The sequence below is a fragment of the Hyperolius riggenbachi genome, chromosome 12 (assembly GCF_040937935.1).
Source record: "Hyperolius riggenbachi isolate aHypRig1 chromosome 12, aHypRig1.pri, whole genome shotgun sequence".
Lineage (NCBI taxonomy): Eukaryota > Metazoa > Chordata > Amphibia > Anura > Hyperoliidae > Hyperolius > Hyperolius riggenbachi.
In genome coordinates this window covers 61,192,360-61,214,680 of record NC_090657.1, presented here as the reverse complement: position 1 = coordinate 61,214,680, position 22,321 = coordinate 61,192,360, and the positions used below count along the sequence as shown (strand labels likewise).

Here is a 22,321-nt window from a genome sequence, read left to right as displayed (position 1 = left end):
AGTGACCTGTGTTGTGATAATCTCCGCACAAGGTGTTAATTTCTGGCACCTGCTCAGGAATTATAAATTTTCATGCGGACACAGGTTTTATGAATGCACACTTTACTAAATGGTGGGTAAAGTCAGCTGTTTTGAGCATTACCGCATGCAGGAATGCTCAATAAATAGAGGCCTATGTCTCTTGGAAGCAGGAGGCATAGTTAGAGGTGCAGACAACATAGGAGATGATGGATTAGCTATAACAGGTAGATAAGCCATAGCAGTACTAGTCCCAGGCCCATCTGAAGCAGCTGAGGCGGTAGAAGCAATAGCAGAATCTTTAATTTCCTATTGCTGTGGACCTTCTCTGTACAATACTGGCACAATTTCCATTCAGAGTTGCCAATCCATGCTGACTGGACTGAGTAGAAGATTTTTCAGACTTTTCAACCTTCTCAGTCTTATGTCTTTTGGGGTATAAAACATAATAAACGATAGCCAGCCATTAGACAAATCCCTCTATACATAACATACATCCAGCCAAGCAGAAGAAACATAATCACATCTACTTGCCAGAGAGGGATCCTGGGCAGATTCAGCAGATTGTGCAGGAGCTGACCCAGAGGCGTCCTCCATGATCTCAGCCACAAACCAGAGTGCATCATGGACTCTACAAACTTATACCTGTGCTGCTGATTTGATGCAGCTGATCCAATTATGCATGCGGCCCCTGCCGGCTAAGCATATGCTTAATCAGCTTCTTACCTTAAGGAATCAGCTGTATGCCGATTCCTAATCACCGCCGCGGCCCCTGCCGCCCGGCTCAGACTTCAGATCACGCGGGACGCCAGCGCGTGAGTACCTCCGGTTCAACCGGAAGTGAACTCTCTCCAATGCACGCACATGCGCGCATAAAGTTGCTGCCTCCGATGGAGAAGCCTCCTCCACGCTGCAGGGCTCCGACTGTTCACTGAACAGTGCTGCTTGGAGCCCTGGAAAACGCTGCCCCTGCCGCCTGACATGGATGGCACTCCTGGAGACCTCTCCCATGCATCCCGTCCGGGACAGGAAACTAAACTGAGGTACTGTGGCAGGTGTAGTATCTTATATGTGGCTGCCTATTGCTTATGCAAATTCTTCTTTTAACAGTTTCCTGTCCACAGTGGGGAGGGAGACAAGTCTCATCCAGGGGTGCTGTCCGAAATGACGTTCTGGGAAATATAACGTGGGCGGGGTTGGGGCGCATTGCCGGAGCTAGTCCGTTACAGCATCAAGCTATGTGGATCAAAGTGTCGGATTCTCTTCAGTACTGTGCTTTGTAGCATAATATCATAATTACACTGGCATGTGTGAAATGGGGCAGCGCTACAGTGCGCAAGCTGGTCCCCCCCCCCCCCCCCCCCACTCATGCCAGATTGCCTCCTTGCTCTAGTGCGAGGAGGCAGAGACCCTGTTAGCTCCCCACCGCAAAGCGCTTCGAGGCTGGTGTCCACTATCCGTGACCCCGGCGTATGTGCGCTATGGTGTGGAAGAGCCCCAGCAATGATACAAGACCAGAGATAGGACACAAAACAAGGACTGAGTGCGCCAGCTGGAGAGGTGAGGTCTCCGCTGCAGTTATACTCTGCAGGGGCTGAAGGGATCACGGTTAGCCTGGATGGGAGGGGTGTGGGAGAGTCAAAATGGGGTACGGGATAGCCAGCCCCGGCTGCCACTAGCTTTGATAGGGCCCTCAGGAAGCAGTGTTAGGAAGGAAAACAGCTTATGGGGAGACCTGGTACCGATAGGGCCCCCAGGTGTTGGGGGGGTAACAGCTTAGGGGGAATCCTGATGCAAGCTGACACTATTCTGCTGGGGCCCCGGGGAATCGGGGTTAGTTTAGGAGGGTGAGACGCTCCACAAGACACCCCTGCCTCATAGATGCACCATGGTTTAGAATTTTTTTCCCCTGGCTTTGGTCCACTAAACTTAGATGCATCTTATAGTTTGGTGCGTCTCATGGTGCGAATAATACAGTATGTTAGTAACTACAGTTACCCTTTCAGCACAAGGAAATTCAGATGGAAGATTAAGTAGTGGCGAACCAAAGAGAATAGAACTTCCTACCGTCTTACTGTTCTGAACCATCGTAAAGAAGTCTTCTCCTGGGACAAGAACAAGCATCTCCTCTTCCTCTTGACAGAAGGGTTCCCCCTGTGGTGAAGAAGTGTAAGAAAGATAGCCGATGTAATAGTGGACTTGCAATGCAGTGCAATGCATGTTTCCTTGAAGTACTCACATTGAAGTCTTCCCCAGACCTGCTCCAGGTAATGCTCCTTGCAACTGGCTGTGGCTGGATAACACAATGATGATCCTGAGCCTGCAAAGCGCTCAGAACTTGTCCTCCCAATGTGCCCTGCAAGAGAACTGAGGAGACATGCAGAGTGACTGAGCTGTACATCAATCCACTAATAATAACACCATTTCTTTACAACACGATGACCTTATTCCGGTGGAAGGGTCGTGTACGAAATTTTTTGCATGCAAACTATTTTAGAAGCGAACATCCTCCATCAGTGTAAGTTTGTAGCACCTGTTTCAGCTGTAATGAGCACAGTTGTACCTTTAAAGGACAACTGAAGCAAGAAGGATATGAAGGGTGCCATATTTATTTCCTTTTACGCAATACCAGTTGCCCGTCTGTCCTGCTGATGCTCTGCCCCTAATACATTTAGCCATAGACCCTGAACAAGCATGCAGCAGATCAGGTTTTTCTGACCTTATTGTCAGATCTGGTAAGATTAGCTACATGCTTGTTTCAGTTACTACTGCATCCAAATAGATCAGCAGGGCTGCCAGGCAACTGATATTGTTTAAAAGGAAATAAATATGGCAGCCTCCATATTCTTCTCACTTCATTTGTCCTTTAAGAATCTTTGCAGCCCTATGCAGCTAGTGTCAGTCAGGTGCAGCTTGGTTTTTAGCTGCCATATCTTTCTAGTGTGTACAAAATAATAACACCATTGCCCAAAGAGTAAGTTCAGCTATGCGGGTATTTATATGCCCTGAGGTGGTTCTCAGATCTCATCTCTATGATTAATAAAAAGAAAGAAAAAAAAAAGTCTCTCCACTAATAGGCAAAACTAACCATACCTGAATTTACATTCATCAGCAATTTCCTCAATAATAATAATAATAATAATAATAATATGATGATATGGGTAGTAAGGCAATCGCCATACCAGGGTCTATCTGCACTGATAGGTTCTAGAATACTGCCCCTCATAGGTAATAAGAACCTCAACAGGCATAGCAGCATTTTTATGTGCGCCGAGGTCCATAAAATAGACCTGACGAAGGCGTGTAGTGATGGCTCCTGAAGTCTACTACAGGACTGTGGAGTCAGAGCAATTTTTGGATACCTGGAGTCGGAGGTTTCATAAACTGAGGAGTCAGAGTTGGATGATGTTTGTACCAACTCCGTAGCCCAGTAAGGGGCTGTGGAGTCAGAGCAAATTTGGGTACCTGGAGTCGGACTCGGATGATTTTTGTACCCACTCTACAACCCTGGTGCTACTAGCAGTTTTCCTTCAGCTGTTGTGGCATCTGAGCTTTCACGCTGCTGGCTATGGCAGTGAACATATGATGGGACAGGCTACAAAAGGCAGGTGCCCGTGACCAGTGCGTATTCACCAACATTTTGTAACTGCAATTTTTATTCTTATGTATCTATTCAGGGAGCTCTTGCTGTGCATGTTATGGTCTATAGTTGTAGCTAATAGCCCGGGTTGGATGAGCAGCATGGTGAGTGTGGGTTTTCTGAGGTCCCCTATATGGTGGATGATTCCATACTACCCAAAGCCATAGTGCAGTGACCTGTTTGTCTTCCATGATACTGCCCCCTATAGGTAAAGATATAAGCACAATACCACTGTATAGAGTGGCCCTGTCACTCTATAATAAAGCTTCCTGTAGATAAGTATAAGCTCTGCAACAATACCATACCAGTGTTATAGGAGCACTATTGCAGCAATGGAGAAAAATAAAATTAAAAAAAGAAACTGAATGGAAATGAAGCAGTAAGAACATTGCTGGTATATAAAAAAGGTTAAAAATATACCAGTGAAAAGGTTTAATTCTATAAGGGCCCTTTCACATGGGCAGCTGAACTGCGTGCTCAGTGAGCAGTTACCAAGCAGCAGCGAGCAGTTACCAGGCAGCAGTGAGCAGTTGTAAGAGTTCAACAGTTTTTTCACTGCCTATCAACTGCTTGTGTGAAAGAGTCCCAAGGCTTCTTTTCCAGGAGCAGTTGATAGGCAGTGAAATGCCTCTCAAACTCTCACAACTGCTTGCTGCTGCCTGGCAACTGCTTGCTGCTGCCTGGCAACTGCTTGCTGCTGCCTGGCAACTGCTTGCTGCTGCCCGGCAACTGCTCGCTGAGCACACAGTTCAACTGCCCATGGAAAAGAGCCCTAAAAGTATTAGAGGCAGAGGATCAGCAGGGCAGCCAGGGAACTAGTATTGCTTAAAAGGAAATAAATTTGGCAGCCTCCATATAAGTCTCATTTCAGTTGTCCTTTAACTTTTTTATACACTAGTAATGTTCTTACCGTTTCATTTCTGTGCAGTTTGATTATTTTTTAATTTTATTTTTCTAATTTTTTTTTGCTATAGCGCTCCTTTAAAGAGGAGCTGTTAGGTATAAGGTCTCAGAGAAAATAAACACATATATCAGTAGCTAAAGATTGGCTGTACTTACATTACATATGCATTTCACTGTCCACGTTTGTACTTCACAGAATTTTTATATAGTATATGCAGAGATTGATGCTCCTGACAGCTCATGGCAGGTTCCATGTTTTTCTGTCAAATGTGTCGTCATGTCCTGCCTGCTTCCTGATCACAGAAAAGCTCGTACTGAATAACACAGTGTGCAGTGAATATTAATGAGCCATGTGGCTAGGAACAATAGCTGACTCCTGCAGTGTACTCTGCCCGGAGATTTATCAGTGCTACGCGCTGGACTGATTACAAGCTGCTGTAACGTCTCATTAGCAGCCGAGGGGAGGGCCCCAGAATGCTTTGCAGTATAGTATGCGGCTTGCGTCCTCTTAGGTCTAACAGCTTTTCTGATAAGCACACATCAAAGGTAAGAGAGATTTTTATCTTCACTAATGCCTTTTTGGCTTCCTTCTAAACTGTTTAACACAGGAGAATAGAGGTTTAAATTAGCTTCTGCAGCCTGACAGTTACTCTTTAAAGAGACACTGAAGCGAGAATAAATCTCGCTTCAGTGCTTATATTCAGCAGGGGCATGTGTGCCCCTGCTAAAACGCCACTATCCCGCGGCTGAACGGGGATCCCTTCACCCCTAAACCCCCCCTCCCTGCAAAATCAAAGACCACCTTGGTTGTCGATTTTGCTGCTCTTCAGGCAGGGCTAACGGCTGCAGCCCTGCCTCTCAGCGCCGTCTATCAGCGGCGCATCCCCGCCCCTCTCAGCGAAAGAAGACTGAGAGGGGCGGGGGAGAGGCGGAGATACGCGCTGACAGACGCGCATGAGGCAGGGCTGAGGCCATTAGCCCTGCCTGAATGCGGAAGTGATCCCCCGCTGCACGGAGGGGATTTAGGAGGTAAGGGACCCCAGTTTAGCGGCGCGATAGCGGCGGTTTAGCAGGGGCACACGTGCCCCTGCTGAATATAAGCACTGAAGCGAGATTTATTCTCGCTTCAGTGTCTCTTTAATTATTTCCGTAAGGCTGTACAATAATTCCCCCTAAAGGTAAGAGCAGGCTCAGAAGGTCATATTATGGGTCCTAAGGCTGTACAATAATTCCCCCTAAAGGTAAGAGCAGGCTCAGAAGGTCATATTATGGGTCCTTAGGCTGTACAATAATGCCCCCTATAGTTAAAAGCAGGCTCAGCAGGTCATATTATGAGTCCGACTCCTTAGGCTGTACAATAATGCCCCCTATAGGTAATAGCACGCTCAGCAGATCAGATAATGGGCCCTAAGGCTGTACAATAATGTCCCCTATAGGTAAAAGCAGGGTCAGCAGATAAGATTATGGGACCTTACGCTGTACAATAATGCCCCCTATAGGTAAGAGCAGGATCAGCAGGTCATAGTATGAGCCCTTAGGCTGTACAACAATGCACCCTATAGGTAAGGGCAGGCTCAGCAGATCAGATAATGGGCCCTTAGGCTGTACAATAATGCCCCCTATAGGTAAGAGCAGGATCAGCAGGTCATATTATGAGCCCTTAGGCTGTACAATAATGCCCCCTTTAGGTAAGAGCAGGATCAGCAGGTCAGATAATGGGCCCTTAGGCTGTACAATAATGCCCCCTATAGGTAGAAGCAGGCTCAGCAGGTCATACTATGGGCCCTTAGGCTGTACAATAATGCCCCCTATTGGTAATAGCAGGCTAAACAGGTTATCTTATGGGTCCTTAGGCTGTACAATAATCCCCCCTATAGGTAGAAGCAGGCTCAGCAGGTCATACTATGAGCCCTTAGGCTGTACAATAATGCCCCCTATTGGTAATAGCAGGCTAAACAGGTCATATCATGGACCCCTTAGGCTGTACAATAATGCCCTCTATAGGTAATAGCAGGCTAAACAGGTCATCTTATGGGTCCTTAGGCTGTACAATAATTCCCCCTATAGGTAAAAGCAGGCTCAGCAGGCCATAGTATGGGTCCTTAGGCTGTACAATAATGCCCCCTATAGGTAAGAGCAGGCTCAGCAGGCCGGTAACAGTAAAAAAGGGCGCAGGAGGCTAGTGGACAAATCGGGCGCCGCCATTCACTCTCATAATAAATATCGTTTAATGGGCGCCCGATAGGAAAAAAGGGCGCCGGAGAAAAATAACGTTTTAAAAGCGGCGCCCGGAGACTTAATGTTTTATTACTGCTTCTCATGATTACACATTATTTAATGATTTATAATTTTTTTAATATTATTTTTAAACGAAAAACAGTACAATATTTTTTCAAACATTATTTTTAAACCAAAAACAGTACAAATTTTTTTTTTTTTTTTTACATTATTTTTAAACGAAAAAAACCGCACAATATGTTTTTCAAACGTTATTAATGCTTATCACAGGGGGGTCTTAGGTTTAGGCACCAACAGGGGGGTCTTAGGTTTAGGCACCAACAGGGGGGTCTTAGGTTTAGGCACCAACAGGGGGGTCTTAGGTTTAGGCACCAACAGGGGGGTCTTAGGTTTAGGCACCAACAGGGGGGTCTTAGGTTTAGGCACCAACAGGGGGTCTTAGGTTTAGGCACCAACAGGGGGGTCTTAGGTTTAGGCACCAACAGGGGGGTCTTAGGTTTAGGCATCAACAGGGGGGTCTTAGGTTTAGGCATCAACAGGGGGGTCTAGGGGTTAGGGGTAGGTACAGGGAGGGTTACTTAGTAAAAAAAAATTTTAAACGTTATTATACGTTTCACTATTTAAACGAAAGATTAACGTTTTTACAATTGCCAATTTAATGCACATTATTTAATGATTTATAACTTTATAAAACGTTAATTTTAAACGAAATACAGTACAATACATTTTTAAACGTTATCCATGCTTATCGTTTAAAACCCTGCGCCCTTTTTTCCCAGCGCCCCTTTTTAACGTACGCCAGCAGGCCATACTATGTGCACTTAGGCTGTACAATAATGCCCCCTATAGGTAAGAGCAGGCTCAGCAGGCCATACTATGAGCCCTTAGGCTGTACAATAATGCCCCATATAGGTAAGAGCAGGCGCAGCAGGTCATATTATGAGCCCTTAGGCTGTACAACAATGCCCCCTATAGGCAAGAGCAGGCTCAGCAGGTGTTACCTGTGTCTATCTGTATGGTGAGGCTCTCAGGGATCCTCTTGGCTCTCTTGGGGGGAGGCGGCCTGCTCTGGTGACGTGGCGCACTATGATTGGCAGGCTTGTCTTTAGGGGCCACACGCGGAGCCGCACTGACAGCCGGCGGAGCCGCAGCGTCACGTGACAGCGGCGCAGCCAATCGCTGGAGCAATGGGAGCTCCTCCTCGCTGTCGCTGCTCAGCACCAACACGGCGCGGCGCTGTGCGACGGACGGGGCCACAAAGGGCACACGGGGCAGATCCTCGGCATCGCTGTTTTCGGAGGTGGAACTCATGTTCGCTCCGACTGACAAATGCGTTCAAATTTGGCGCCGGAAGTGGCGTGTGCGGACAGAGGAAGTGACGTCAGAACGGGGTAAAGATGTCGCTGCTGTGCGGGGTGACCCGGTTGCTGGGTGAGTGACCAGGATAGCGGTGTTCTCGGGTGGTATTCTGACTTTTGGTCTCCATAGCAACCAGCACGTGCTAGAGAAACGGCACGTGGGTTTTTGGTAGCTGAGCCCAAAACATTCCATCCACATAGACTGTCATCATCATCATCAGCCAGGCAGTGTGACTCCAGACACTATACTCATAGTTCCCAACTGTCCCTCTTTGGGAGCCCTGTCCCTCTGTCCCTTTTTCTTCCTCATTTGTCCCTCTTTCTATGTAAATATATATATTTCCCTACTAAAAAATGTGTTTGACTCTAAACTTTATTCCCATACTTTAAATTGATATATTGCTCATTTTAAAAAGTTAATATGAAGGAAAATGAACCAGAATAGAAAGGACCAGTGTGGTTTGAATTATAAAACATATTTTTTCTTATGACATCTTTATGGTATGCGTGACTAGGGTTGTGATGGGGGCGTGATTAGGGGTTTGGCTTAAGTGTCCCTCTTTCTCATCTCAAAAAGTTGGGAGGTATGTCTACTTGCAGCATATTACTGAGCTTTATTAACAAAACTTCTCAAACATTATTTATTTATCACCTAATTGATAAAAAAAAACCTTTCAGCACATTTACAAGCAAAATAATCACTCAAAGTAAGTTGGCCCTGATTAACTTAATTTCAATATTACTTTTCTTACCTTAATTATATTATATTTTTGCTCTGTGGAAGCTTAAAAAAAGTAACATAGATAAGCTGTGAACAGGTGAAAAAGCTTTGTGAATAGAGCCCAATGTGTAAAAGGGCTTTGGAGTCTTAGGCCTGGTGCACACCAAAAACCGCTAGCAGATCCGCAAAATGCTAGCAGATTTTGAAACGCTTTTTTTTATTTTTCTATGGCGTTTTGCTAGCGTTTTGCGGATTGCTGCTGCGGTTTTCAGTATAGTAGATTTCATATATTGTTACAGAAAAGCTGTTACTGAACAGCTTCTGTAACAAAAATGCCTGCAAAACCGCTCTGAAGTGCCGTTTTTCAGAGCGGTTTTTCCTATACTTAACATTGAGGCAGAAACGCATCCGAAATCCAAAAAATGCCTCACCCCGGCATTTTTCGTTTCTGCAAACGCCTCCCACTCTGGTGTGCACCACCCCATTGAGATACATTGACCAAGCAGATCCGCAGCCGCAAGCGGATCTGAAAACGCCCAAAAAGCCGCTCGGTGTGCACCAGCCCTGAGTCTCGGAGTCAGAGCAATTTTTGGTTACCTGGAGTTGTGAAAAAATACTCCGACTCCTAATGAATTTAAACTATACAGCAACAAAAAAAAAAGTGAGGTAGAGTCCGGGCACCAAAAAGCTGCAGAATCCACGTTTATTTCATCCCCACATGCCGACAGAAAAGGGTGCACAGGCTGGTCTAACAGCCGTTTCACAAGCACAAAAACACTTGCTTCCTCAGAGCTTTTTGGTGCCCGGACTCTACCTCACTTTTTTTGTTGCTGTTTACATTTGCCCTTGTCTGGAGGCACACTGAGCCTTTGCCACTGACCCCCACTAATGCTGGGAATACACGGTTCGTTTTTGCCTTCGTTTAAACCTTCGTTTCGATTGTGCCTTTTGTCCTTTTCGATCCCGAAATAATCGGTCATACGGTTAATATCACCACCCACGGTTTCGTTTTTTTTTTCGATTCTGATGGTTTCGTTTTTCCAATGATCGAAGGCTGCAAAGAAACGAAACGAAAATCCCTTTTTACAGGGACGGACTAGCATAAACGAATATATAATCGATCTGAACAGCCATCAAGCCTACCAATGGCTCGATTAGATGGATAAAGAGAGATAATATCAAACATGTTCGATCACTAGTCGTTCGTTTTTGGGGTCTATTAATCGAAACTATAATGAGATTATGACTATTTTCACATACGTTTTCAACACTCGATTCGTTTACCGAACGAATCGAAGGTTTAAACGAAGGCAAAAACGAACCGTGTATTCCCAGCATAAGTCTGCCAGCAGCAACTAGTGCCGCCTCCTCCTTCTCTTCATTGACTGATGAATTTAAACTATAATTGAAATAGAAAACATGATAAAAATTTTCTATTTCTCAGATAATGGTTATCATAAATAATTTATATATATATATATATATATATATATATATATATATATATATATATATATATATATATATATATATATATACATACAGTAATAGCTCTGCTTAGTCCACAAAAATGAAATAAACCAATCAAAAAATAGTTACTTGTGCTGCTTCAATAACGAAGACTCTGTATTTTTAAAGTCAGATATACATATCTGATTGTGACTGTACAGTATATATGATGTGTACACAGGAATCTTTTATATATACTAAATAATATCTATACTGTAAGAATAAAGCCTGATGTGTAGCTGTGTCACTAATAGAGATGGTCAATGAGATGGAAATAATTCTGCATTGACGCTGGTTTATGCAAATATATGCACTCCCTTTGCTCATGAAATCAAATAATTTGATATGTTAAAATTTGGTTTGGTGACCACGAATTAAAGGGTACCTGAGACAGATGAAAAGAAAAGGTTTATACATACCTGGGTCTCCAGTCCCATTCAGACTAATCAGTCCCTCGCTGTCCTCCGCCACCTGGATCTTTTGCTATGAGTCCCAGTAATTCAGCCAGTCAGCGCAGTCTGATTGCATGCCGCTCCCACAGCCAGGAGCATTCTGCACCTGCGCAATAGTGCTGTGCAGGTGTAGTATGCTCCCAGCGGCGGAGTGTGTGCATGCGCACTACGCCCAATGGGCTAAAGTACCTGGACCCATAGCAGACCTGGACCCATAGTCTATGACAAAAAGTAGGCCCGGTTCACATTAGCGTTCCAGGTCCGGCTTCCCCGGACCCGGAACGCTCCGTACACAGCGGATGGTGAATGGATACATTGTTAATCAATGTATCCATTCACACTCGTGCGACCGTCCGGATCCGATCCGGGAACGCAGCTCCGGGAAGATCCGGCTTTTTTCCAACATGCTCCATTTTTGCCGTACGTCCCCGTGCGGCTGCGGACCCGGGCCGAATCCAGACCCGAACATGCGGCCATGCTGTGCAATGAGAAACGGATGTTTCTCATCACACTGGCAATAGGACCGGATGCTTCCAGCACCGGTCCTATGCCACTTGGGGGGCCCGAACTACACGCCCGGTATCCCCCATGCTTGCGGTGCCTTTCTGGCACTGCAATGTATCTAGTTCCGGCTACTTTATTGTAGCCGGAACTGATACATCCCGGATTCGCAACTTGTGGCCACCGCAGAGACCCGTACGGTCTCTTTGCGGCAGGGCTGTGGAGTCGGAGTCGTGGAGTCGGGCAATTTTGGGTGCCTGGAGTCGGAGTCGGGAAAAAATGCACCGACTCCGACTCCTAATGAATTTGTAACTGTAATTAAAATAGAAAATATGATAAAATGTTCTATTTCTCAGATAATAGTCATTAAAAATAATGTATATATACAGTATATATACAGTAATAGCTTAGTCCACAAAAATGAAATAAACCAATCAAAATTAGTTACTTGTGCTGCTGCAATAAAGCAGTCCCCGTATTTTTAAGGTCAGATATACATATCTGATTGTGACTGTATATATGATGTGTACACAGGAATCTCATATATACTAAATAACATCTATGCTGTAAGAATAAAGCCTGATGTGTAGCTGTGTCACTAATAGAGATGGTCAATGACATGGAAATAATTCTGCACTGATGCTGATTTATGCAAATGTATGCACTCCCTTTGCTGATGAAATCAAATAATGTGATATGTTATTAAAATTTGGTTTAGTGACTACAAATTAAAGGGTAACTGAGACGGATGAAAAGTAAAGTTTTATACATACCTGGGGCTTCCTCCAGCCCCCTTCAGGCTAATCAGTCCCTCTCTGTCCTCCACCACCCGGATCTTCTGCTATGAGTCCTGGTAATTCAGCCAGTCAGCGCTGTCCGGCCGCATGCCGCTCCCACAGCCAGGAACATTCTGCACCTGCGCAATAGTGCTGCACAGGTGTAGTATGCTCCTGGCGGCGGAGTGTGTGCATGCGCACTACGCCTGACTGGCTCAAGTACCTGGACTCCTAGCAGAAGATCCAGGTGGTGGAGGAGGACAACGAGGGACTGATTATCCTGAAGGGGGCTGGAGGAAGCCCCAGGTATGTATACAACTTTAATTTCATCTGTCTCAGGTTTACTTTGTTACACAGTAGTACTATACTCTACATATGCACTCCCCACAGAGCTGCAGGGAATCCACTGAGAATGCTGTGCACATTGAACACAGAGGTGTTGTCTGTTTACAATCTCCTCATTCCCCTGCAGAGTACCTGCACATCATTCTTACATGTACCCACACTTACATTGCCTAGGGCCTGATAGATGTTCTTTGTTCCGGTTTGTACCTTTTACAAGTACTCTTACCAAGGACTAGTTTTAGTCTAAAGGGAATAAATATAGTAGTCTACATATCCTTCTCACTTCAGTTGTCTTGTAAAATTCCTAAGCGTTGGCAGTTAAGAGACGAATTTCATGTTACATACTTTTAATCAACAAAAATGTAATATGCAAATTAGAGGAGTCGGAGTCGTGGAGTCGGAGTCGGTGGAATCCTTAACTGAGGAGTCGGAGTCGGTGGATTTTTGGACCGACTCCACAGCCCTGCTTTGCGGGACCCAGACACTTGCGGACTCGAACCGCAAGTGTGAACGGGGCCTTGGAGGCAGAAGATCAGCCGGCTAGCCAGGTAACTGGTATTGTTTAAAAGGGGATAAATATGGCAGCTTCCATATCCCTCTCACTTCAGTTGTATATTAAAATTCCTAAGCATTGGCAGTTAAGAGATGCATTTCATGTTACATATTTTCAATCAACAAAATTGTAATATGCATATTAGAGAATTCGGAGTTGGTGGAATCCTAATCTGAGGAGTCGGAGTCGGTGGATTTTTGTACCGACTCCACAGCCCTGTTAGAAAATCCACAATATGGAAATACAAAACGTGTACACTATAAAATGTGTACATCAATAGATTGATAAAATGCAATGTGTACATTACAAACAGTGTGCTTCAATAATTGGCAACACCACAGTCTTCTTAAAACACAATAAGTCTTTATTAATTCTGCTAAACAAAGCACCCCCTAACCCCACATAAAATGAGCCATTTCTTCCATCTTTGCCGTTTTACCGATATACTTTAAGCCACATGGGCATTCAATCATATAAACAACGTATTCACTCTCACAATTTATAAACGTGCGTATATCAAACGATCTGCGCGATCTCGAATCCACGAACACGTTGGCACGATCGACCAAATGGCACACTGCATTGCCCACAGGGAAACATACCAGATGGACGTGAAGTAGGGCCCAACCACATTCTCGCCGATTGTGTTGTTACCGATTTGTATTCAGACTTAACTAATATATCTCGTAGGTTCGGTGCCCTCTTCGCCGCCATCCGTGGATGATCCCCCACAACTTCAATGATTTTGGGGTCAACTCTCAGTATATGCCAATGTTTTGCAGAAGACGTCTCAACTGATTCCAATGTGTCCCATATTGAGTTACCAACCGCACATGATCGTATTTTAGTTTCACCTTTTCCTTTGTCTGTGTAAGAAGGGTTTCCCTTGGGGTGCTGTCACTTCGAGATTGTGCTCTTTCAAGGTTCTCACTACTGTATCCATATCTTTGAAATGTGCCACACATTTCATCAGCTTTCCTCCCATAATCCCCTACGTCACTACAATTCCTACGGACCCTTAGTAGTTGGCCAACAGGAATCCCCTGCAGCAAAGTCTGTGGGTGGAAACTAGACGCATGTAATAATGTGTTACCTGTGGTTGGTTTGCAGTAAGTCCTGGTCTTTAGTCTATCCCTATTCTTTTGAATCATCAGATCTAGAAAACTGATTTGGCTCATGTCAATGGTATACGTAAGGACAATATTCCTTTCATTCATATTTAAATGATCAACAAGTACTCCAAACTCCTCCACCGTTCCCCTCCAGACCATGAGGACGTCATCGATGTAACGAACCCAGGACGCTACATGCGCCCCAAACGCCAAATTTGCATAAACCTCCTTACGCTCCCACAGTCCTAAATGGAGGCAAGCATAGGCCGGGGCGCACGCCGCGCCCATCGATGTCCCCCTGATTTGGCAGTAGAAGGTGTCACAGGAGCCCTAGTGGTCGGACCGCAAATTGCCTTCCAATCGGTTTCAGCACACAGACCATGCAAACTGTGGTCGCAATCGGTGCACGGAAGTCGACTGAATTTGGGCAGCAGCCCAACCAGAAGGGAGCCTTTGAGGTACGGTACTTACACTTTACACACTTTCAGGGTATATCTGCCACCACCACTGGTATGGGCCAGTGGACCCTACCGACTGACTGACTGATCCTGCAAATAAAAACGGTTAACAACACACTCTATTCTGTCTAGCTAGCAACAACAGTAGCGTCTCTTCAGAAGTCTGGGTTCAGTTTGTGTGGCTGAGTAGCAGGGTAGCGGAACAGTGAACGACTTTGATTAAGTCTTTATTCACGTGCAATATAAATAATTTAATATATACAGAAGATTTATTAAAATCAACAATTATTGAAACATTAATAGCCAGTATGAACTAAAAAGGAAGAAAATACTTAGGGTTTGTGGAAATATGTCAGTTCTGGGAAAAACTTGTAGAGTTCCTTTTGTTCAGTTTCAGCAAAGTTCAGAGTTCAGACAAAATGGCTACCACTTGTTCCTCAAAGTGGTAGCAGCGTTCAGGAAGGTGGAAAATGGAGGAATGAGGGAAGAGCCCCTCGCAGATACTTTTGATGAAGCTGGTTTGGGGGTGTGGCAATGCCGGCCCCCTCTGAATTACCCACCAATGACAGTTCATTCCCTCTGAGAGATTTTAGGGTTAAACATATAAAATGCCGTAACTCACAAACGATACAAGTCATATTTAGGTGGATAACAGATTCATACTTGTCGGAAAATACAGATTAATATGACATCAGACATGGCTAGTGCAGCGGACCCAGTTCTTGAGAAGGGTCATACCTCAATAACCGGACGGGCTATCGTGATGAATTTCATATCAGTACGATGGCCAGATTTTGCCGAATAAGACTATATGAATTTCATAGCTGTGCGGTGTACAGTTGCCATATAATCGACAAAAAACCATACATCCTATGCATTCAGATGGCCCTTGGTCGGGGCCGGATAGTCTGGGTGAGAGCAGGTTTTGAATAGGCTTCCTGCTGGGAGTAGCTTCCTTGCTCTCCCTGTATGAAAAGGCTCACCGAATGGAAGTAATTAACATCTGAGTGTGAGATCAGCTTGGTCAAGCTGAGTTTTACACCTCTGGCTAAATTAGCAAGTCACAGGGCCAGTTTCCATGAAAAGACTCTGCTAACTAACTCCTATGAAGACAGTAGAGACCCCCCAGGCTGGACTGCCTGGTATCCACAGACATAAGATTCTGATTTGGCAGCGCAACGACAATCGAGGCAGGAAACCGATTGCGGTTGCGTTTTCTGGTCTGACGGCTCGTCCGTCACAGAAGGTCCTGTCAAACCTAAAACAATTCAAGGTCAAAACCATCTGTAGGAGATCCATGATGACCTGACACATTATGCGCTGCTCCCCACCCTCCACATTTTTTAAGAAGAATTCCACAGCCCCGAGTCCCACCTGATGCGAGATCGAGGTGTACAATTCCTCAACGTCGATCCAGACTAAAAGATCACCTGAGTGTACTTGTAGTTCATCCAATAAGTATAAAACGTGTCGCTTATCGAGGGCATAAGAACGTAATTGCTCAACGAGTTTTTTTCAAATTCTCGTCCAGGAAGGTCGCTACCTTTTCAAGAGGACCCCCTATTGCTGAAACAATTGATCTTCCCGGCGGGATTTCTATATTTTTGTGTATTTTTGGCAGCAGTTACAGCACATGTATCCTATAATGGTCAACCTTCATGAATATCCATTCATCATGGCTAATTGCGTTGTCTCTTAGGGCGCGTTTCCACTTGAGCGGAAACCGTCGCGAATCCGCAGAGTTTCCCCGCAGGCGAATAGTGCGGGGAAACTCTGCCATAGGGTGCAATGATAACGCCGGCCGAATCGCTACCACTAGCGATTCGGCCGGCTTTTCCATCCGAATCGGTGCGGGAGGCTGCAGATCCCATAGCCGTGCATGGCACGGCTGATAGGATTCGTCTGCTTTCTCCGCGCCCTGAGTGTCTGATCCAACCGAAAATTCAGTTGCTTATCAATGGCAGGAAATGAGTCATCTGATAATTTTTTTTTATACACCTCACAATCATTTAACTGTCTTTTTACCAGGGCTGTGGAGTCGGTACAAAAATCTTCCGACTCCTCAGTTAATGAAACCACGACTCCGACTCCAGGTGCCCAAAATTGCTCCAACTCCTCGACTCCGACTCCACAGCCCTGCTTTTTACTTCATCTAAATATAGATCTCTCCCCCAGAGGACTACATTGCCCCCCTTGTCACTAGGTCGTAGAATCACTGTCTCTGACTCCTTTAAATCCTGCAGGGCACTGTGTTCCTCTAACGATAAATTGTCTCTCGTCTCAGGGTGCTAGTTCAGATATTTCAAGTCGTGCTCTGCTTGAACTGCATACTGATTTGCTTGTAATTTATCTTGCTTGGATTGCATAGTGCTACGCTTGCTAGACCATCAGAAATGCCCTTAAATTGACCAGGATAATTTTCTTATGCATGTGCTTAACATCCAGACATACCAAGTTTTGTGAGTCTTGATACTAAGGACAGCTGCATTTAGTGGATCCATATCTTAGGAGCATCAGTAATTGGGGCGTCCCCATAACATACTCCCGGGAGATTATGGACAATCTGTATGCGTGCCTGAAGTGTTTGTGTGTGTGGTGCGGATGACGTAGCCGGCTGTGTATGCTAAGGCTGTTTACACCAGTTGTGGCTCATTTTATGTGGGGTTAGGGGGTGCTTTGTTTAGCAGAATTAATAAAGAGTTATTGTGTTTTAAGAAGACTAGTGTGGAACTGTGGTGTTGCTAAATGTGAATATACCACACTAAGGCTCCCCTGTATTAGGGTAAAACACTGGTTCTAACCTATACTTGAGCGCTTGAAACTGTTGTTGGAGTGCTTCAATAATTCCAATCCACTGTGGCCAGGGGACTTCCAGTCCACTGGCCACAACTCTGATGTTGGACATAGACATGGAGTATAATGGCTGCCGCTAAGGGGGATGCCAGTATTGGAAATAATATGACGCATCAAAGTGTCAGATTAAAGGATTCCTGATGCGTAATGTCCTGATGAAATGGTGGCTACAGGCTTCTGCACCTCCTGATTGTTGGCGACGTCCCCCTTCTGTTAATCTGTAAAAGGCCCCAGTGGTGCGCTAGAGTCTGCCAAGTCGCACACTACTGCGCATGTGCTGGCCCGGTGGTGCTTCTCCTTGATCGCTTTTCTCTGGCTGGTAGTGTTCTGTGCATGCGTGGCAACGAGTCTTAATGTGTGGCTGCAAGGCTTAAAGAGAACCAGGCGGAATTTTTAAATCTTAATAGGACCCAGAGGCATGTCATGTGCACAATGACATGCCTCTGTGTCCTTCTATCACTGCCTCTAATCTCCCCATGGCTCTGCTGTCCAATTGGAGGAAGCTAGCAGAGGCAGGGGGAGCCTGTAATGGAGGCGGCAATGCAGAGGAGGTTGATCGACAAGCCTCAGGTAAGCTGAACGGCTAGCGACAAGCAGATTGTTACTAGCCTGGTGATATTTTCAAGGGGGACAGCAGATCTTCGGCTTAGGAACCACGTGAGCGGTCTTAGGTTTAGACCCCAACTGGGGGGTCTTAGGGTTAGGCACCACCACAATCCAGCAGTAGAATAATACTAATTTTAGCAATAGTCTACTAGCAGCAATCCCCTGCGCCCTTTTAAGTGGATTAGAAAGAGTCAATAATATACAACTTGTAAAGTGTAAACGGTGCCCTTCAATAGTTTAATAATATGCAACTTTTTTACAGCGTCTGAAAGAAGCCACCTCAGATATCAGATATTTATAAGCAGAGGAAAGTGTAAGGTTTGTTATAAAGCTATCTTTCCACAGACTATAGTGAAAACTTTCTTGCACTATTGGACACGTTTGCCATGTGGGCAAACGGCCTCCAGCTCCTTACAGGAATCATCAGGCTAATATAGTGCAAATCTGATTTACTTACCTGGGGCTTTCTCCAGCCCCTTGCAGCTGTCTGTCCCACGGCGAGAGCTCCGTTCGCAGCCGCTGGCCGTGGGTCCCCGCCCGGTGAAGAGGTCGACCTCGAGGTCGTCCCGAATGCGCCTGCGTGAAGTGCCGCTGTCAATCATGCCAACGTTGTCAGCAGCAAATTGTGCAGCATTAAAATGTACCTATACACTTGGAGAAACAGTTGAGACAACATCTGAGGAGCCTTACTGTTTCTTCCAGCTGGCCCCAGCATATATAAAAATTGAGAAGAGTCCCCCTCCTCTCTGCCGACCCCTAAACTGTTTCTTTTGAGTTTTAATTATCTATTATTTTTGGCTCATTGGGACCTTGTTGAAATGATTAACCCTACTTCCCTATACATAGGTTAGTTACAGAAAAAATCAGGTAGAAAAACAAAAAATAAAACCTTGCCACTAGTTGGGCTATTAGCAGCGACTTAAAGAGACTCTGTTTCATTAAAAAACGCCCCTGGGGGGTACTCCCCTCGGGTGGGGGAAGCCTCGGGATCCTAATAAGGCTTCCCACGCCGTCCTCTGTCCCACGGGGGTCTCGCTGCAGCCCTCCGTGCAACTGTGACTTCAATATTTACCTTTGCAGGCTCCAGCGGGGGCGCTGTGGCTGCTGTCGGCTCCGAAGTAGACGGAAATACCCGATCTCAGTCGGGTCCGCTCTACTGCGCATGCGCCCGGAGACTTGCGCCTGCGCAGTACAGCGGACCCGACAGCGATCGGGTATTTCCGCCTACTTCGGAGCCGACAGCCGTAAGAGCGCCTGCACAGGAGCCGGGAAGGTAAATAATGACGTCACCGCTGCACGGAGGGCTGCAGCGAGACCCCCGAGGGACGGAGGACGGCGTGGGAAGCCTCATTAGGATCCTGAGGCTTCCCCCACCCGAGGTGAGTACCCCCCAGGGGATGTTTTCACGTTACAGATCCTCTTTAAAGATGAGAATTCCTCTCTACAAGGAGCAAACCTACCATTTGTGCACATCTAAAGGGAAAACCTCTATGAGGGCTTGTTCACACCTAGGGCGTTTTCGCTATTTTTTTTTTTCAGTGCCGGCGATCTTCAAAATCGCACTAAAAGAGCTTGTGCAATGATTTCTCATGGGACTGTTCATATCTGCGTGTTTTGTCTGCTTTGCGCTGAACAAAGCACTGCCTGCGCCATTTTTTGGGGGCGATTTTGCTATAATGGAAGGTATAGTAAAAAAACGCAAAACGCTCACAAAATGGCTTTGTGCAGCTTCCATGAATAAATTCATTGTATTTATTCATTTCCGGGTGAAAGAGTTCACTTCCTGACTGACCTCTGCAAAAGCAGCAGGGAGGAAAAACAAAATCGCAAAACGCTGGCCTCAGCAATTGCGATTTTAGATGTGAACAAAGCTTGAATGTGCTCTACTCCTGCACCTTATCTGGGGTTTTTTTGTTTGTTTGTTTGTTTTTTTCCTTTATGTTGTTCTGCCCGGTAGTATATTGGCACAAATGGAGTGAGGAGTGGGCTGGGGTGACTCCTCCTATTGGCTATCTCCTTTGCCTTTTTAGTTTACCAAATGACTGATTGTCAGTTAAAGACAGCTCCAGGCTGGAGGTAAAATACCAAACATCTCACTTGTTTAAACTTTTACCGCATACTCTAATCTTTGTGAATTTCCATTTATTCAGGTATTGTACACTCTGTAGTCAGGAGGAGCTCCACACCAAAATGAAGATGAGTGTGCCTCGACCTTCACCTCTGCGTCCACCGAGGTGCTCAAAGCATTCAAGTAGTAAAGAGGTCGGCACCACTCCAAGCATCAAGAAAAGCTCTTTTATTGCATCACCATTGTGGCTTAACAATGACAAACGTTGTTTCGGGCGTTGCCCTTTTTCAAATTGCAGTAGCAACGCCCGAAACAACGTTTGTCATTTATTCAGGTATTTACCGCACAAGTCGGTAATTTACCTTACTAGTCAGTAATTGTACTTTTCCATGGTAACACCCTTAGTGAATTGACATTTAACGAACTGTTCTGTACAATCAGCTGTTTTCTGCATCACTGAATGCGGTAATGCTTTGTGAATTTAGCTCAAAGTGTCTTCTTCCTCGCAGTTTCTCCGTCGCCAGGGATGCTGATCCTGGCCAGGGGGGCCTCAAAGAAAGCAGGATCCTCTTCAAAGAACTTGGGAGGAAACAGTCCAGGCAGAAGATACGGCATCAAGAGATATGAAGGTAAGTCTTAACCAGTTCCAGATTCCTGCTACGTATATATACGTCCCTGTGTTTACCACTAGCAGATCAGGGGCGTATATATACGCACTGTATACTTACCGCTGCCAATCGCAATTCCAGTGCCGTTTCCGCCGCATCCCCATTCTTCTGTGATCAGGGCATGAGAATCAACTCATTTCCGGCCCGATCACTGTGCCGTTATGAATGGGAGAGAGAGCATCTCTCATTCATAATCCCAAGGAAACTATTACAAACAGTTTTGTTCCTATCTGCTGTAAACAGCAGACAATGAACTAAGTGTAGTGCCATGTTGTGGACAAAAAGTAAAATACAACCAAATACACCCCAGTGTAGCATAAGACATTTTTACATTCAAGCATTTATTAAATATTGACTATTGTTTAACCACTTCACCCCAAGGCGGTTTTTACCTTAACGGACAAGAGTGATTTTCACCTTTCAGTGCTCATCCCTTTCATTTGCCAATAGCTTAATCACAACTAATCACAATGAAATGATATATATCTTGGTTTTTTTTTTCACCACAAATTGGGCTTTTTGGGGTTGATATTTGTTTTCAGTAATTACTTTATTTTCTATGCATTTTAAAGGGAAATGCAAGGAAAAAATTAAAACAAATACACTATTTCTCCAATTTCATGCCCTATGGTTTTAATATAAACACTGCTACTGTACATAAAACCCACACATTGTATCTGCCCATTTGTCCTGGTTATCACAAGATTTTAATTATGTCCCTAGTACAAAGTATGGTGACAATATATAATTTCGAAATAAAGGTGTACTTAAAAACGTGTAAAAAAAAATTACAACATTAACCTCCTTGGCGGTTAATTTTTTTTTCAAATTGGCAAAAAAATCATTTTTTTAAATTTTTTTTTTTTTTGGTTTCATGTAAAGCTACCAGAGTGGTAGCTACATGAAACACCACTAGAGGGCGCATGTGGCCCTCTAGTGCGATCGTCGCCGGCATCAATGGCAAACAGGGGAGCGCGTATACAACGCGCTCCCCTGTTTGGCTTCTCCTGTCGCCATGGCGACGATCGGCATGACGTCAGCCGACGTCCTGACGTCGGAGCGCAGGGCTCTGGCGGGGGGGGGGGGGGGCCCTCTTCTGCCGCTGCGTGGGGGTGATCGCCGCAGAGCGGCGGCGATCGAGCTGTGCGCGCGGCTAGCAAAGTGCTAGCTGCGCGCACAGCACTTTACATGACGAAAATCGCCCCACCAGGGGCTGAGATAGCTCCCTGCGCGGCATAGCCCGAGCTCAGCTCGGGCTTACCGCCAGGGAGGTTAAACAAAATCCTACATAAATAGTTACCTTAGGGACTTTTTAAATATGTATGTTATGTGGGGATATAAATGTTGCTTTTGTAAATAAAAAGCTTTTATAGTATAAAAAAAAAAACACTAAACTGAAAAAATACACCTTTGTTTCCAAATAAAATATTATCGCCATAAATTGTACTAGGGACGCAATTTAAAGGTTGTAATAATCAGGACAAATGGGCAAATGTCTGTTTTTACCTACAATAGCACATTTTATTTTTAAACTACAATGGC

At 45.2% G+C, this 22,321-nt stretch overlaps 2 protein-coding genes across 2 annotated transcripts in view; one reads left to right on the top strand and one right to left on the bottom strand.

Annotated features, from left to right (window-relative positions):
* Nucleotides 1-8,249, bottom strand: part of EME1 (essential meiotic structure-specific endonuclease 1) — an 18,501-nt gene extending 10,252 nt beyond the window's left edge. Inside the window, exons 1-3 of the mRNA XM_068261957.1 lie at nt 7,801-8,249; nt 2,258-2,385; nt 2,086-2,172 (exon numbers count right to left, since the gene is read on the bottom strand). Coding sequence (XP_068118058.1) covers nt 2,086-2,172; nt 2,258-2,385; nt 7,801-8,110 — 525 coding nt within the window. The 5' untranslated portion in view covers nt 8,111-8,249. The remainder of the gene's footprint in view (nt 1-2,085; nt 2,173-2,257; nt 2,386-7,800) is intronic.
* The window catches only part of MRPL27 (mitochondrial ribosomal protein L27), a 27,542-nt gene continuing 13,198 nt past the window's right edge, over nt 7,978-22,321 (top strand). The window contains exons 1-2 of the mRNA XM_068261958.1: nt 7,978-8,230; nt 20,621-20,740. Coding sequence (XP_068118059.1) covers nt 8,197-8,230; nt 20,621-20,740 — 154 coding nt within the window. The 5' untranslated portion in view covers nt 7,978-8,196. The remainder of the gene's footprint in view (nt 8,231-20,620; nt 20,741-22,321) is intronic.